At 36.5% G+C, this 18675-nt stretch overlaps 1 protein-coding gene across 1 annotated transcript in view; it reads right to left on the bottom strand.

Moving 5' to 3' along the window:
- Positions 1–18675, bottom strand: part of IGSF9 (immunoglobulin superfamily member 9) — a 1174198-nt gene that overhangs the window by 777154 nt on the left and 378369 nt on the right. The window contains exon 3 of the mRNA XM_044059432.1: positions 7265–7462. Coding sequence (XP_043915367.1) covers positions 7265–7462 — 198 coding nt within the window. The remainder of the gene's footprint in view (positions 1–7264; positions 7463–18675) is intronic.

The following is an 18675-nucleotide window of genomic DNA, read 5'->3' as shown; positions in this document are numbered from 1 at the left end:
AGGGAACCTTTAAACATTGGACTCTACCCAGTTTGGCTTTGTTAAGGGCATATTATGCCTCCTAAACCTGGTGGACTTCTTTGAGACCGTTACCAAGGCTTTAGATGAAGGAAAGGAGGTCCACACAGCCTACCTAGACCTCACAAAGGCTTTTGACACCATTCCCCATTCTGGTATTATAGACAAGCTCACCAGCCTGAACATAAACTCCTACATCACATGATGGGTTGCTAATTGGATCACAGATAGAACCCACATGGTGAGAGTTGCAGGCTCTAGGTCCGACTCTAAACCAGTTACAAGTGGCATCCTCCAGGGCTCAGTCCTGGGACCCCCCCTGTTTGGTATATACTTCTCAGAGGTACAGGCAAGCACAGGAGGACTATGGCTGACCAAGTTTGCAAATGACTGCAAACTGGGGGCCATAACTGACTCTCCAGCTGATACAGACATCCTCCAGAAGGGTCTCACTGAGACAGATACCTGATGTCAAAATCATGGCCTCAAGCTAAATGCCAAAAAGTGCATAGTCATCCCCTTTGGAAAAAACAAAGTACCCATGAACTACCACATACGTGGCAGTCCCCTAAATACAGAAAATGTAATAAGGGATCTGGGGACCCAAGTAGATAGTAATCTCTCCTTTGATAATCATATTGCCAAGGTGGTTAGAAAATCCTTCTATGTGGCCCACCTAATCACAAAAGGGTTCGCATCTAGAACAAAAGAGGTTATTGTGCCCCTCTACTCATCACTCATCAGACCCATCATAGAGTACAATGACCCATTTGGGATGTACCTTACAAGGCACCTGCAACAGCTGGAAAGACCACAGAAGTACCTCACCAAGAGGATTACTGGCCTCAAACATATGCCCTATGCAGCCCGAATGAAGAAACTCCAGCTGTACTCGGTTGCATACCGCTTACTCAGAGGTGATCTCTGCCTGACATACAAGGCCATGTCCAACACAGAATTGATGGACATTCTACACCTAAAAAAAAAAACAAATCCCCAAGAGCCACATGCTCTAGGGATATAAACCTCACCACAAGGATAAATAGGATGTGCTGGAGGGATAGATTCCTGTCCCAGAGACTCCCCATGCTTTGGAACAGGACTTCAATTTACATTAGGCAGAGCCCCTCACTAACACTCTTCAAGAGAAACCTTGATGAGTGGATGAGAAACAAAATTTACCCCAGGGATCACTGCAGTGGCTCTGCTGGATAGAGGCACAGAGAACTAATAGCTCTGCTGGACCAAGGCACAGGGAACTAATCTAAGCAGGCAGCGAAAGCCAACACATTCTGGCTAGGCTTATAGATGCCCTCGGGCAGATAGCCTAGTACTTACCTGTGAACCTTTCAACAAGTGACCAGTAATATCATCACTTGTACTTTTTTAAAGGCAGAAAAACAATTGCCTAAATTATGATAAATGTTTACTACAGAATATGTATTCATCCTACATATTTATCTAAGTGTTATTTGTCCTTAGTACATGTTTTACTGTTGTGTGTGCTGCACTTAGCTTGTGAGTGAATGTGGTGTGGGTGGGTGTGTGTGTGTATGTTTATGTATCTTTCTCTCTTCTCCATTAGGTTGCTTACATGGTTAATGACTAAATCACAAACCAACCATTGAAAGGAAACACAGCCCAAGACGACAGCTTACAGAACAGCTAATCCACAATGCTGTAGATGTTGTCAGTAACTCCAAACCGATAAACTGTTTCCCAAAAAAGAAGAAAAAAGTCCATAAAGTCACAAATTGCGTATTCCACAAACTTCACAGTGTTTAGCGCTTTCATTCACATTGGAACTTCCTCAGAACTCAACTCATAAAACACTCAATTTCATTTAAATACCATCCTGACAAACAGTTAAAACATCACATGACCATCTCCTACCAATTAAAAATATACACTCTTCAGTTAAAATTCAATTGTTTGAGTTTTAACACAGGGACCAGGGATAAAGCGTCATTCAACCCTGGGTGGTGAGTTGTATTTAGCACTATTTGCCATTTTAATTCAGCCATGTCCAAATGCTCATCAATCACACTCCCTTGTAGTTCTTTGTCTTTCACCACCAAAAATCTGAAACTATGGGTAGGATTATTACTAATGTGTCTATATAAGGCATTATTGGATTTACAATTTTTGATGTCCGCAAAATGCTCATACATATGGTCCTGCAACCTTCTCATCATCTTACCTATGTAAAAACTTGAGCACTGGTTGCACAGGGCTAGATAAACCACATTTTTCGTATCACAGTTATACCTCCCCTTTACATAATATGTTACATTCCTTACTGTAAAATGATTACTACACATTATTCATGGACACTGTGGGCACACCCCACATTTTTTGGTGCCATTGTTTTGCATAGTGTTGAAATTTTGACTCTTCTTAATTTCCAATCTTTGTTTCACTGACACCCCTTTTCTACACACAAACCTTGGTTTACTACCCATTTTTTCCATAAATTTACTATACAAGTCCAAATCACTTGCAAGAATACACCAATTTTTTTCAATTGTATTTAAATAGACCTATTGTCCAGGCTGTAAGTGAGGATATAACTCATATTGTTATCCTCTCTGTTCCATTACTGGCGGTCACAACCAAAACACCAGTATCCAATAGTGGTGAAAACACACCATTTTGTCTTTTTCTCACAACTTCATCCCTTCTTTCTTCCAAAAATCCCCATGGGTAAACCTCTTTTTTTGAACATCGCCAGAACCCTGTCACATTCACTCATAAAACTGTCCATATCAGAAACCATCTGTGCCACTCTCACCAGCTGGCCCTTCCCAACTTTCTTTTGATATATCGGATGCCAGCTGGTGAAGTGCAGGTATATATTAGAAAAAGTAGGTTTCCTATAAACATTGGACACAAACATGCCCCCTATTCTGTCTTTGGTTAGTGCAATGTCTAAATAATGAATAAACTCACTACTAAAATGGGTAGAAAAAGACAAAAATTCAACAGTATTTTCCAAATAAACAAAAAATTGTTCCAATCGTTATACAGTATCATTCCATAATAGAAAGATATCGTCCAAAAATCTGGTGTAAATCCCCCAGGAATTTACATATGGACTATTAAAGAAATATCTTTCTTCCCACTCTGCCATTACATAGTTGGCAAACATGGGGGCACAAGCTGCCCCCATTGCCACACCTGTGGCTTGTCTGTATAACTGAACTTCAAAATGTATGTAGTTGTGTCTGAGAACCAATTCCATCAGATTAACCATTGCTGTTATTCTCCAGTTTGTCATATCAAACTGTTTAGTTACCTGCTGCTCAAAAAAGTCCATGCCTGCAGTGTGAGGGATGACCGAAAAAAGGTTTTTAACATCAATAGATACAAAAATATGTTCAGAATTAAAAGGTATTGCACTCATTTTGGTCAAAAAATCCCAGGTGTCCCTGCATACTTGTTTAATGAGACCAACACCTTTTTCAAATTCAGATCTAAAAATTTTGCTGTAAAGCATGTCTTTGATCTCCCACCATCCACAATAGGTCTAAAAGGGGGGTTATTTATATCTGAATGTACTTTTGGTATACCAAATATTTGAGCTATTTTTGGTTGGTCATTTAACATATATTTGTATTCATCAAAAGAAATCTGCCCATCGATAACCATTGTCCAACATAGCCCTATCTATTTTTGCATAGGCAATTTTAATTTCACAAACAGACACTTCTTCATACGTATCAGTAATCAATAATTGATTCATTCTGTTCAAATAATCAATTTTATCCATAACAATCAGCCCACCCCCCCTTGTCCGGTTTCATCACCCTAATGGAGTTATCATCACATAAGTCTTTTCAAATTTCTTTCTCTTCAATATTTAAATTAGCAAATTTGCATTCGCTTTTATTACTCAATATATTTCGTATGTCTACTTCTCATGCCTTTTCAAACTGTTGAATAACACCATGTAAAAGGGGGGTTAAAGACACTAGGCTGATACAACACATTGCTATACCTTACATTGTTGGGCATGATTAAGCATAAATTCACTTTTCTACAAAATAGTTTAAGGTCAATTAAACTCTCAACAATATTTGCTCTCTTAGCGGGAATGAAAGATAGTCCTTTGGAGAGCAAATTAGCATGTTGGCAGTCAAGCTCTTGGGAATAATTAAACAGTTTGAAATCACCTTCGTCATTAATAACAGTGGTAAATGGTTCAGAACAGCAACTTGGATCACCACTAACATTGACAAATTCAATTACCTCCAATACCACTGCTTCTGTTTCTTTGGTCTCGCTCCTTCCCATCTGTATTGGTCCTCCTGACCATTCGAATATCTTTCCTTCTCCTTGTTTTGGATTCGCTCGGACCTGCAAATCCCCCCATTTTCTAAAGGGACCTCTTGGTCATTGCTACTGTTTTCAGAAGTGTTGGCATCATCTCCTGCATTTGGGGGCAGTGCTTGCCTCCCCACATTGCTAAAATTCCTGTTGGCGTTACCATGGGAACCAGGCGGCTGTGGATAAATTTGGTTGTTTGAATAGTGTTCCAAATCTCTGTTTTATTTCTTTAGTTTATTCTGAAATAACTTTTTGCACTGTTGGTTTATTTTAGTGAACAAATTGTTATAGTTAGTCTTGTAACTGGAGAATAAAAAGTCAGCACGGATTTTTTTATCCAACTCATCAATAGATTTGGATAAATGCTTACATGGTTAACTTTATATCCAATACAATAAATAATCAAACTCCGCAATGCTGCTTGACACACTGCCATTTACTAAAATTACAACCAATTTATTAAGATACATATCAGGTTGTTTAGTAACATATGTAACAGGAATTATTTACGGACTTATTTTTATTTATTAGGTTTGTTAACCAGGTGAGTAGGCTGATCCATTTTAGCCATGATCCAGGAATGTGACGTGACAAATGAGAAAAAAAAATAAATCATATGAAAACACTGACTGACATTTCAAATGCTGTGATGTGTCACTAGTAAGTTGAATATTTATATCGCCAGTAATAAAATAATTTCATGTGTATTATAATGTCACCTACTACACACAACTCAGAAAATACTGTATATTTAAAACATGCCTTTGTCATGAGTTCTGTGAGTACTGTAGCTTTGGCACCGTGTCCATTGTTATTTTGAATCACACCAGTTAACTTAAAGTGCTTAAAACCTGAGCAATTTGTAATATAGAACTCGGGGAATGAGCTAAGGGAAAATAAATCATATTACAGGTAGAGTTAATACTATTACACAGTTCAAACATACTTATAGTAAGTTCTCGTATAAAGACAAATGCAAAATGAATACAATCCAAGCAAGAGCCTTAATAAATGAAACACAATTAATAAACTACAGAATCACAAAATTAACACTAAAAACAACAGTCCAGAAATGTTCAATAAACCCGGAGACCACAAAATATGATATCAAGCAATTACAGACCTTCAGATGTCAAATATAACACAGATTATTTTTCTGTATCTCTAACAGTTGCATTTGTAGCAATTAGACTGATATAAAACTGTAAAGCAATTTGGCTGAATGGAGCAATGTGGGGCTTTGAACTACTGTTCTAAATTTTCAAATCAGTCTTATGCATTATATATGTCACTTTATGGACCTTTGCCCCTCTAATTATAATGTGCTCTACTGAGTCTCCAAACCATAGGGAAAATGAAAACTCAACAAATCAATACCAGAATACAGCAAAACAGCTTATAGGTATAAGATCGGGTCATAATCAGAATTTCTGCAATATAAAAAGGAATAGGATGTTTGGCTTTGTGCTTGGGACAATTTCCTTTTTCACTGGGCCTGTAGAACAAGTCATAATAAAGATATAGGGTTTGAAAATGAGCTATGACTAACTAGGTCACCTGTAAAATGAGCAGCACATATGGAACTATGCTGTACTAAATACAACCAGTCTCACAAATGTTTACTCTCCGAGTCTTAACCTTCCCTTCCTCTGCCTGTCAGCATTTGTGTCTATACATTTTTCTTTAAATTCATAGAGAAAATGGAGCAAGTTTCTTTTACCTAGAATTTACGATTAAAAATCAGATAATAGGTCCTCAGATAGTTTATGCATTAGTGGTAGGGGTACCAATCAGATGATGTGATACAGATGCCTTCTTCTAGATGGATAGAGTTAATAAAGCCTTCCACAAAAATGCTGAATAGGTATGCAGTCGTCTTAAGTCATACAAAGAAACACAGATATTACCGTGATGTGAGAAATAAGATGCAGCTGACTGTGCAATACAATATGAAAATAGATGAAGAACCATGAATGAGTAATGGATAAAATGCTCCAAATGAATAAGCTACCATTCTGTTTGAAATAACTCAGACTTTGCTACTGTACATAAGATATCTGTTACTGTACTAACAATCTTGACCTTTGATCAGACTTGACTTAAATTTTGACAGTGGAAAAGCATAAATTTGCCAAACCTGGTCTACCCTCTACCAGTGTTAATGCTTACAGTATAAGCAGTGAGTTATGGATAGCCAACAATCAACACTCTGTTATTCCTCAAAAGAAATGCATTATGTCTATGCCAAGCACTAAACATGCACCCCATGGTTGTGAAACTGCTACCACTTTAGGAGGGCTGTTCAATACACTCCCCACTCCAGCTCTGAAAAGATTTCACACACTACTCCTGAACCTGACATCAGATGAAAGCTTAAACATTCCTGTTGCAGTTTTCCTTCCATCACAGTTCCACATTTCTTTGGTGCATGCTTGGTCTAGGAACAAGTTATCAAATGCATCTGTAAGTAATACTCTTGACTGCTAAGTGTCTTTGACCTGGCTGAAACATCGCATTTCTTCTTCTTGCTGCCTCGTTATTACTACTTGTCTACTTAAAACCATCACGTAGGATTTCCCATGGTCCATTCATTCTTCAGTGTCTCTTGTGATTACTTGTTATACCTTGCACACATAACTGCTTCACCATCAAAAATAGTACGAATTCTGTGACACTCCAGCATGTACACAGCTGTCCTATTATCTAATTTCTGTACTAAGAAGGCATAGTCATTTCACTAGGCTAAGTTAGTCTTCCTTTGCAGTGTATTTACTCCAAATACAGCAGTTTCAGTATCTATGACTATGTATCACTGTGGCTGTAAAGACTTCCTTATCTAACTATAAATATAAGAAAATGATTGTTGGATTTTCTGTAGATCCTTTTTAATAAAAGAAAAAGAAACATAATTAGTACTCACCAACATACTGAGGATCCACCCGTGGGGCATAAAATCCAAACTTGATGAAAATGGGAAGAAGGAAGCCAAATCGTACCCACTCGATTACATACAAGGGTGGACGTCCCACTTCTTGTTCAAGTAGTTCACAACCCAAAACTGCACTGCCCCCAACTTGGCCAACTGCAGCTGCTAGGACTTCACGCTTCTGCACCACTCCTGCAACAAAAAGGCAAAATACAAGAAACCATTAAAGTAGGAGAATATGTATAAAGCACCACCACTTCCAGTAATTTATTCTGACTCCCTTGGTGACATAACCATATATAAATCATCCCATTCTCAAGTGCATTTTACTAAAATTAAAGGCATATGATAGTGAAGGCTTAAAGAAACCAATCGGTTCAGCCTTATACCTTATTTAAATCTATAACGAGGAGTGTTGAAATTATTGTAAACTAATCAGAGAGAGTATTTTATTAATAGGTATATTTGTGTATACATACATTTGATATATATATATATATATATATATATATATAGATATAGATATAGATATATATATATATATATATATATATATATATATATATATATATATATATATATATATATATATATATATATATATATACACACACACAAGCACACACACACACACACACACACACACACACACACACTACAACATATATTTTGTCTTCACAACTTTATTATTTTAGTTTATTTTTATTTATTAACTAGGGTAGAACAACCCAGTGGACTTTTTTGGTTCACACTCAGGCCTACCTGTGCCATCAAGCATCAATTGCCACTCCTTTTCAGCTTAATCAGAAGGCTATAGTTCACACACAGTACTGCACCCCCTACATTCAGAAAGTACTAGTAAATATAAGCACTGTAATTAAAATGCAATATGAGCATAACACTTGCAAATAAAAGAAAACAACACAAACTATACAGTAAAACACTACGCTGTAAAAAAATACAACTCTTATAGAATACCAAATTTAGCAAAAAACTAAAAAAAAAAATCATAGTCCATGCCATAATATTAGCAAATACTCATCACAGTACAGTGCAGGGTACAATAAATCATTAAAATATAAAAAGAAAGACTGATGCAATCGCCAGTGATAGTCAGACAAAATAGTTTCCTTAATGCTTCCTGAAAGAAATCCCTACCTTACAAAGGGAAAAAGAAGACCCTCCCATAAAAAAAGGCAAAATTGAAGAATAAATTAAAAACATGTATACTGAGTTGATCAATCCAAACCACCACTATGAAAGAATATGCTATATAAGTCTGGTCCAGAATGAGTAACAATACTAACAATGATGATGATGATGATGCACAGTAATACATAGTAATAATAGTATTAGTAAGGTAGAGCAACACCTATACTAATGCTGATAGTAGTGTTAATAAGGTAGAGTAACACCTATACTAATGCTGATAGTGTTAATATGGTAGAGTAACACCTATACTAATGCTGATAGTAGTGCTAGTAAGGTAGAGTAACACCTATACTAATGCTGATTGTGTTAATATGGTAGAGTAACACCTATACTAATGCTGATAGTAGTGTTAATAAGGTAGAGTAACACCTATACTAATGCTGATAGTAGTATTAATAAGGTAAAGTAACACCTATACTAATGCTGATAGCAGTGTTAATAAGGTAGAGTAACACCTATATTAATGCTGATAGTAGTGTTAATAAGGTAGAGTAACACCTATACTAATGCTGATTGTAGTGTTAATAAGGCAGAGTAACACCTATACTAATGCTGATAGTAGTATTAATGAGGTAGAGCAACACTTATACTATGTACTGCTGCACCGCACCTTGAATCTAAACATACAAGCACAAATGTCCTGCCCTTATTACATGAATGATGATCTAAACAAAAGTACTCACATGAGAAGAAGCTTACATAGAATTATAATTTTTTTTGCAGAAGGCAAGTCCTCAGTACCACCAATGTGGGAGCTTTGTTTTCCCATAATTTAAATGTATTATCTTCATTCAGAAGTTATCTCAAATTGGATAAATCAAGACAATTAAAAAAATTAAATCAATGTTTCACTATTTCTCCAAGAAGCTGCAAGCTTGGAATCAGTATAAAATGGCAGTATTCAAGCCCCCCCCCGACACACATACACATCTCTACAACAACAACACAGCAAACAAATAGCTATAAGGAAACAACACACTGAGTCATGAGGCTCAAACAGATGAAGGAAACATACATACAAAGGGATCTATTTACATAAAAATTATTTTCTTCCCTTCTCCTCAGTTAATACACATAAACCTAATAATGAACACATAAAAAATAAAAATGTTAAATTAGGCTCTTAAAAGTACCCGACCTAGGCCTCAAAGCCTTCTAAATATAACATATGAAACTAGTATCCTCAGTCACCACACAAACATACAACACAGGCAGCACCTATCATGAAATATGCAAAGAGTCGCATTGACTTCAATTTTCATAAGGCAAACTCCACACAGTCTAATATCCTAGTCATAGGCGACTCCAAGGTGAGACATATCAATCCACCACGCACCAGGCTGTGCAAGGTGAATGGCATGGTCAGTTGCCTATCAGGTGCCAGGATTCACTACATTATGCATGCACTCAGGTCCTTGCACCACAAGTACACACATCTTACTGCACATGGGTGTGAAGGACTTTAGACATTCCTTCCGGGACTAAATGAAGAGAGACATGATGGAACTCTCATAATATGTGGCCAAGCAGCAGGTATGAACCTATCACTAAGCAGCAGTTTACAATCACCTAGAATAATGCCACAGTATGAGCAAAAAACTATGGTACTTTTCCTTTAATCGGGCAGCAGTCTTCGCAAAACAGAAATGTTGCTGAGAAATATACACAAAGTACCGAATATTTAATCCTAATTACATGTTCACATTTTCAACAGATTAAGTATTGGTCATTGTTTCCTCTTTTAAATCAGGCATGTGTAACATAAATGAGTTTGTTTAGAAATGCAGAATGCATTCTTTTATAAAACTCAGACCAAAAGTACTATGGTACATGCCAGTAAACATCTTAATTTTGAATCATAGTTATGACCTTTAAAATCACAGCAGTTGGTCAGACCTTTAAAATCACAGCAGTTGGTCAGAAAAAGGGAATATCCCCTACTACTCAAGCTATCTGTCCATTTGTCAATCTGTGTATCTATTTCATGACAGAAGCTTTTCAGATGTTAACTCCATATACTTAGTACTGCGGAAGGCATTCTTGAATAAGGTTGAGTTCAGTTAAATCACGGTTTATGTACCGTAAAGCACATAGTAGTTTAAGAGAAAAAATAACATCAACGATGATTACCACTGATACACCTGAAAGGAAGCCATGACTTTTATGACATGAGGTATATTGTATACAACTAACAGAAAACTTGAAATGTGCTTGGTTTTTATTACAACTGCAATAATGAAGACTCAAGAGACCCAAGTATCTGCCAGGAATACAAAACATCACACTTCTAATGTACTATACAGTGTGGTACTTAAGGCTTTGGCTATTGTTATCACTGTAACTGCTTACTGAAATCAAGTGGCAAATTGATATTCTGTCACACATGGAGTGTTTGAGATGATGATGGTGATGATTATTAGTAAACTTTCAGTTACTGAAATGCTTCAAGTGGACTTGTTCCTTCTACCATTTTGTCTGCTGCCCCGTTAATGGAAAAATACCAAATTTATTGACTCAAACAATTGGCTAAGCCTTTGGTATCATTCAAAGCAGGTACAGTATATATCAGCCTGAAAGGAGATGGTGGACCATCCTAACTGCTTTGTAGGGATTGCCTGCAACTATCCCTCTAAGGCTTTTGTGCATAATAGCTAAACACCTGGCCATCCCCTTAGTGCCCTTTTTAGGTAACATCAGTCTTTTAAACAAAGGAGACTTTAAATAAAATATAGGTATTTAGGTATTGTTACTCAATACTAGGATCCTTAACCAAAAAGAAAACACTCCCTACATTTACTCATTTCCCTGCAAAACAGCTATACATGTAACATTATGTAGACCTGGCTCAAGACCAATTACAGCATTCCATCCGTGCAGGGTTTCAGTGTCTACCAAAGCACTAAAGGTGGTGGTGCATCCATATTTAATAATAAAAAAAATTCTTCCAGATCATTAGACAAGATAATTAACTGAAAATCCTCCACATCTAACTTGCTATTAATAACCCTCCCCCTTGTCATATCTTAGAGCCTCAGCAGACCCTATCCTGTCAGATCTATTACAAATTTGCAAGTACACTGATAGAATGAACATCTGCTCAAGGAATCTTTCTTTCTTTTGCAACACAAATAGAACATGTTGGAGGCATAGGAACATATTACAGAGGATACCACTTCTATGGACCAGTCTTCTACTCCACATAGTGCAAAGCACTCATCTTACTCTATTCAAATGTAATTTAGATGAACGAATGAAGAGACCACAAATGCAACCCTAGTTGGGCAACTATGCCCCTCATGTATAGCGGAGACACATAAATGTCCCAAAATATATTTTTTCTCCCCACTGCTGAGTTATTTGTATGAAAAATATAAGTGCTAAAAACTTATATGTGAATGTATGGCTAGTCTTCTTTATTTCCACATAGATCATTAGTCTAGTATCTACCTATATGTATATGAACCTATGTTTGGAAAGCTCCCCAAAGCTTTGCAATTTACTTAGACATCCAGCATCCTTCTAGTTTGCTGGCCCTGCAAAGTACTTTAGAGTCTGTCCACACCTCCCTAGACATCTCCAGATCTGTCTGACCACTCTGTTGACGGTTTCCTGTTCTACAAGCATCACAACATGATCCCTAACATGTACTGCACTAGGCCTCAAACACAAATCACATTTTAGGTTCATAGGTTGGTACTAGGCTATCAGCCCTAGGGCCTATACAAGCCTAGCCATAACAAACCCCTGGCTATTTCTTCCCACATTATTTACTTCCCTGGACCCCTGTCTAGCAGGGCCACTGACATGATCCTTGGGGTGAATTTCCTTTCTCCCATCCAATCGTCAAGGTTCCTTTTGAAGAGGGACATAGAGGTGCTCTGCTTGACATGTATGGGCAGTCTATTCCAGAGTCTGGGGAGTCTGTGGGTCAGGAACCTATCCCTCCAGCATGTATTGTGACGACAAGGTTTAGATCCCTGGAGTGTGTGGCTCTGAGGGATTGGGATTTCTTTAAGTATAGCATGTCCAACAGCTCTGGGTTTGACATGGCCTTGTATGTTAAGCAGAGATCGCCTCTGAGTAGACGATATGTGACAGAGTATAGCTGGAGTTTTTTAAGGTGGCCAGTGTAGGGCATCTGCTTTAGGCCTTTGATTCTTTTAGTGAGGTATTTCTGCAGCCTTTCCAGTATTTTTAATAATCTTACCACACAACTTATTTCTTAAACTCACCAGATGCTACCTGTAGCATCAAGGGAAAGAAAAAAAAAATAAAACCCTAACTAGCAAAATAAGAGGACCCTATATGACTCATCTCCCCCTCACACTCTGGTAGACAAGCCCGAAATAAGCATGGAAAGATGAGAAAATTTCTACACCATGACGCTCATTTGTGACATAATCGAGACTCTTAATGTTAATATCCAAGAATAAGTAGTGTAAAACAGTGCAGATAATACCTTTTCTGAGCAGTAGGGGCCAAGAACATATTATGTGAATCAACACTACCATCCTCTGTAGAACTAGAAACAGATATGCAGCCACCATATATCCCATTTTCCCTGTTTGTTGTATATTTTTTTATGATTTTTAACATTTGTCTATACTTTGCATTTTTTAACTTTTTCTGGGATAATAGTTATAGGACACTAGCTTTTAATGGACATGCCTTATGATGCTGAAATACTAAAAATAGCAATAAACCAGCTATTGAGTACTAATATTGACACAACATTTTGAACAGTTAACTCTTCAAAAGGTAGAGGCCAACAACTGGGACATCACCAAGTTTTGTAACTACTCTTATATGCATGAATAAATCACTAGCTACAAGTTTTTGAAATTGAATAATAAAATTATTTACTTCAAATAAAATAAAATTAAGCAACACACTTTTTAAAATTAAATATAACAGCTATATGCGTACACAAAACTTATATGAAGAAAACACAAAGTAAATGTTTTTATAGAGACAAATGGCATAGGAAATATACATTTTTTTATTTTATAAAGATGTTAACCATGCAAGAGCTCTGAACACAAGTGATCTTTTGGAGCAAATTGGAATCACTATTTGTTCAAGCCACTTATGCAAAGTCACACTGCAAGCAAACTGATATGGAAGGAATTAGCCCTTGCACACTTGTACAGATGATTACAAGGTCAGACTGCTAAACTATCCAGCAGTGTCATCATTACCGCTAGCTACAATCATATTTGCTTTTCTATCTACCTCTGATCTTTAAGTCTAAACAGCAGTTTAGTTGAGCAGAGTCACATGCAGATAGATTCAGTTTAAACTCTGGCTAAGAAATTAATCCACCTGGAAAATTCAGAAATATATATATATATATATATATATATATATATATATATATATATATATATATATATATACATATACATACACATATACAGTGGATATAAAAAGTGTACACGCCCCTGTTAAAATGCCAGGTTTTTGTGATATAACAAAAAATTAGACCACAATAAATCATGCCAAAACTTTTCCCACCTTTAATATGACCTATAACTTGTACAATTCAATTGAAAAACAAATCTGTTAGGGGGTAAAATATAAAAAATAAAAATGTGCAATATGCTGGCTGCATAAGTGTGCACACCTTTAAACTAATACTTTGTTGTGTGTGCACTCCCTTCAACTAATACTTTGTTGCAGCACCTTTTAATTTAATTACAGCATTCAGTAACTATTTCAGTAACTACTACTGCTTCCGTACTTTTTTCTAAAATATCTATTTTTCTTGCATCTGCTTTCTTAACTGTCCATATTGGATGATCCCATGTGATCAGAACCTCTTAATTTTCAATACGTTTTTTAAGGTTTATATTTCCAGCACTTCCCAGCTACCTGTATGTTGTAAAGTTTGCATATTCTGCAGTGTAACAATCTTGCCACATTATTATGGCTTTCCACGTACAAATCTGCAGCCATAAGTATATCATAACCACCGAGCAAATTGTATAACAGTTTCTAGTTCTGTACTGCAGATCTAACATTATTTCCCACTTCTACTATAAATTTTGTAAAATAGCATGCTGTCCAGTTTCTTGAGGTGCCATCAGTAACCTTTCTTTTTTTGGTTTAAATTCTTCTGTCCTTAACCATTCATCCAACAAGTCAAGATCAATGTGATATGATTGCTCTGGTAGGTCTTTACACTTGTGACTGTAGTAATGAGAATATTCCCAGCTCAAGAATCAGGGATAAAGACAAAAATAATGGAGGAAAATTGCTAGCCACTTTGGTGTAGATGATTGTCAGTGTTGAAGTGATACCCTGACCCCCATGTGCAAAAATGGAGAACAAGAGTTGTGGATGGATGGAGTGGCCGAAAATTAGGAATAGACTTTAAATACTGCTCTTATATATCTACAAAGTTGATAGAATAACATGCATAACATTTTTAACATTAGCATGCAATTTATGAAGGAGATGAAGTCTGAAACTCAAATATTTGTCATTTTTTAGAGACTGCAATCCTTCATGATTTGCACACAAAAAAATCTTAAGAGGAAGAGACTGAAAATAAGAGGCAGGCTACAAAATCAGAGATCGTTGAGACTTATGATTGTGAACTTTCTAAATTTCTTTCTTTTGCATGTGATCATCACCTTAATACTCTCCCTTTTTTGTCAGTTTCTGTTGCTACTAGTTTTTTGTCTACTTCTGGTTTGATTTCCATATCCACTCCTTTCCAAAATGCTTCTGCTAATCCAAAGTAGGCAAACAGCAACAATGAAAAAATTAGTTCCAATGTAGAAAAAAGCAGGTTAAAATACTTGAGAAACAACAAACCATTTAAGCCTGGTGGAACATCAGTTCTCAAACCAGCAGCTATCCAGTGGGTTTCTTTAACTTCTTTATATCACCACCTCTAGGTGCAGGAGTGTAAATATCCAAAGTCATAAATTTAAAATCATGGTGTGGAAATTCATTAATGTGTTGAGCTATTGCACTTCTTTGCACATTTCTCCGTATATCACCCATATGCTGTAAAATACGTTCCTTTAACATTCTATTGGTTTTACCAACATAAAAAGTAAGTGCATTCCGAACAGGTTGCTATATAAATCACATTTTTAGTAGACCAACATACATAGTCTTAGTATACTTGCATGTCTTACATCTTTTACATGGATATGTACCCGATTTGCCACTATATAATTTACCTAGGTTATTCTTATCACCAGGTCCTGATATATAACATAACAGCCTCTTCAAGTTACGATTTCTCTTGTAGCTGAAGTTTGGCAGATCACCTACTATATTTTTCATCCTGCCATCAGACAATAATATCTTCCAGTTATTTTGTATTATATTCTTTATATATTTAAAATCAGTACTAAAAGTAAAGGGTATCCTAACCTTACATATATTTCTCTGTCCCTTATTAACTGAATCTCCAGTATTCTTTGAATACCAAGGTCTCCCATCCCTCATGGACTTAACCCTTTCTGATGTTTCCCTAACTTCCCTACTTTTGTAACAACGTTCTAACAAATTATTCTCTGTTACATTTATATGATGTACAAAATCATTTTCCTTACTACAAAGTTGGGAAGTTCTCAGAAGCTGATTATCCATGACATTCTTAAAAATATGGTGGGGTGCTTGCTACCCCTATCCAACAGAGCATTTTTCCAGCATGACTTATGGTATAATAAAGTGCTTATTTTATCCCCATCATACATTTTTAATAAAATATCCAAAAATTCTACAAAATCTACTGATGAATGCACAGTAAATCTTAAAAATGTGGTTGTTGTCTCTAAATACTTAACAAAAATATCCAATTGTTGTGTATCCCCTTTCCACAAAAAAAGACATCATCCACAAATCTATGATATAAACCCATATGTGCTAGCCATGGATTTTCTTTAGTCAAAATGTATTTCATCTCCCATTCAGCTAGAACCAGGTTTTTATAGCTGTTAGCGCAGGGTGTGCCCATGGCTACACCCCAACGCTGTAAATAAAACTTCTGTTCAAAGGCAAACACATTGTTCTCAAGTACAATACTCAACAATCTGCATATACGTTCAACATATTTTTTGTCCATATATGCTACTCTTTCATTAAAGCAATATATGTACCATAGCCCTATATCATCGGGAATGACTATAAAGAGATTATTTACATCTAAGGTCACAAGAATAAATCTTGCATTTAAATTCAAGCTCTCCATATATTCACTTAATTGTAAAAAAATGTGAATAGTCTCAACACAGAGACAGCCTTATTAACCATAGGTCTAAGTTGTCCTTCTACCCATTTAGAAATTGTTTCTGTAACCCATCCTGAACCATTTACTATTGGCCTTAGAGGAGGTTTTTCCTAAGGATTTATGTATCTTAGGTAGACCTGATATATTAGGAATCTTAGGGAAATCTACCATAAAGTAATCATATAAATCTTTAGAAATAATGCTAGTCTGTAATAGATGAAACAAATCATTCTTCACATTAGTAACAATCTCTCTCACTTTTTACATATTCACAAGAGTATAAGTAGTTTCATCTTACAACATATTATTAATAGTTTCCACATAAGTAAAATAATCTAGCACCACTACTGCACCTCCTTTGTCTGAGGTATAGGTTTGAGGTCCTACCGACCAACATTTGAAAAACAGTTAACCTACCATTTTAAACATCCGTTTTTGTTTCATGAATATTGGATTATTGTTGGAAGGTGCCATGACAAAACTTTACCTGAAGGATTTAACGTATTTCTGAACACATAAACTGTTTCTTCCATAACACAGTTTTCTAGAAATACTGGCTGGGATTCATTAAGGTACTATGACATGTACACCTCCGTGTATACACACTGTGGTACCTTTTTCTGATTCAAAACCTGCCCTAACATAGTGCTGCATTGTCCACTACAATGAAGACATGCAGCGTGGCTGGCTGCATGGCCATACCGAATACTAATAAGGCATTCAGGCAGAGAAGAATAAACTAACTAGCCATGTGCTTGTTCACTGGAACTGTCCCCAGGAAGGCATCTACACAGCTGAGAAATTGACCAGCCATGTAGATCACTATGGCTGTCTCCACAAACCTGACACAACAGTGGTATGGGTATTGAGGGTGGGGATGGGCCACTAAACATCAGGGAATATTATTAAAGCAAAAGCTGTAATTGCACCAAAAGTAGTAAGGGTATCAGGGGGTGGGGGCACACTAGACCACAAGGGATTACTTTTAAAAGGATGTGCCGTAACTATACTAACATCACAACTGGCAACAGGGGACCACCAAAGATACCATATATTGAAGTGCTGTAGGATTCATGTCAACTCACTGAAGATCAAAAACAGTTCATTGCAACTACCTTATATGAACAATGGAAGATAAGATTTTTTTTTTTTTTGCTGATACCCCCGTACCCTTCAGAGCTTGCATATGACAACTCTGAGATTGTGCAACAGTGGAGAAAAGGTAAACTCCACTGTTGGTGAAAGTAGTTTCAGTGAACAGATTTTTTTTTGTTTTACATTTGCCAAAACTACTGTCATCAACCTGACATAAGAACTGGGATCAAGAGATGAGGGAACCATGAGACACCAGTAATGAAATTGTTCATATGTGTCCAAACATTGACAATCAAAGATATTCAACTTGTTTATATCTGTCTAATATTTGTACTATGTATACATAAGTTCACACTGTATAAAATTTTGCAGAATTTTCACTTAGTTAATATTTCTATTTAGGCTTTGTAATAACTTTTTTAACTGTAAAGAAATTATGTGTATGTGGAGCTCTTCTCCCTGGCCTCTACTGAAAATGGGATATTATCCCAATTGGACTTTGACAGTAACAAATGTCAAATAAAATAATAATAAATTAATAAATAAAATGACTCAGTGGTTAAAGTGCTGTAATGATGCTGACAGCAGTACGAGGATTGGAGGATGGGATACACTAGACCACCAGGGCACTGCATACTGCAGTGCCACTGCAACTGTTACAGGGATGGGCGATCAACAGGGGAGCCGATAGGTATGGGGGATCCACAGGAGAGCAGGTAGGTATTGGGGATCCACAGGAGAGCAGGTAGGTTGGGGGTTGGTATGGGACTGAGATCTGTTTGTGTATGTGTTTGTGAGTGGTGAGTACTTGTATGGGTATGGGGGAGTGACTAGGGGGAATGGAACAACC

Source organism: Protopterus annectens, chromosome 17.part0 (assembly GCF_019279795.1).
Source record: "Protopterus annectens isolate FY-2018-M chromosome 17.part0, PAN1.0, whole genome shotgun sequence".
In the NCBI taxonomy this organism is placed as follows: domain Eukaryota; kingdom Metazoa; phylum Chordata; order Ceratodontiformes; family Protopteridae; genus Protopterus; species Protopterus annectens.
The sequence above is the reverse complement of the archived record's forward strand: the minus strand, read 5'-3'. Positions and strand labels throughout refer to the sequence as shown.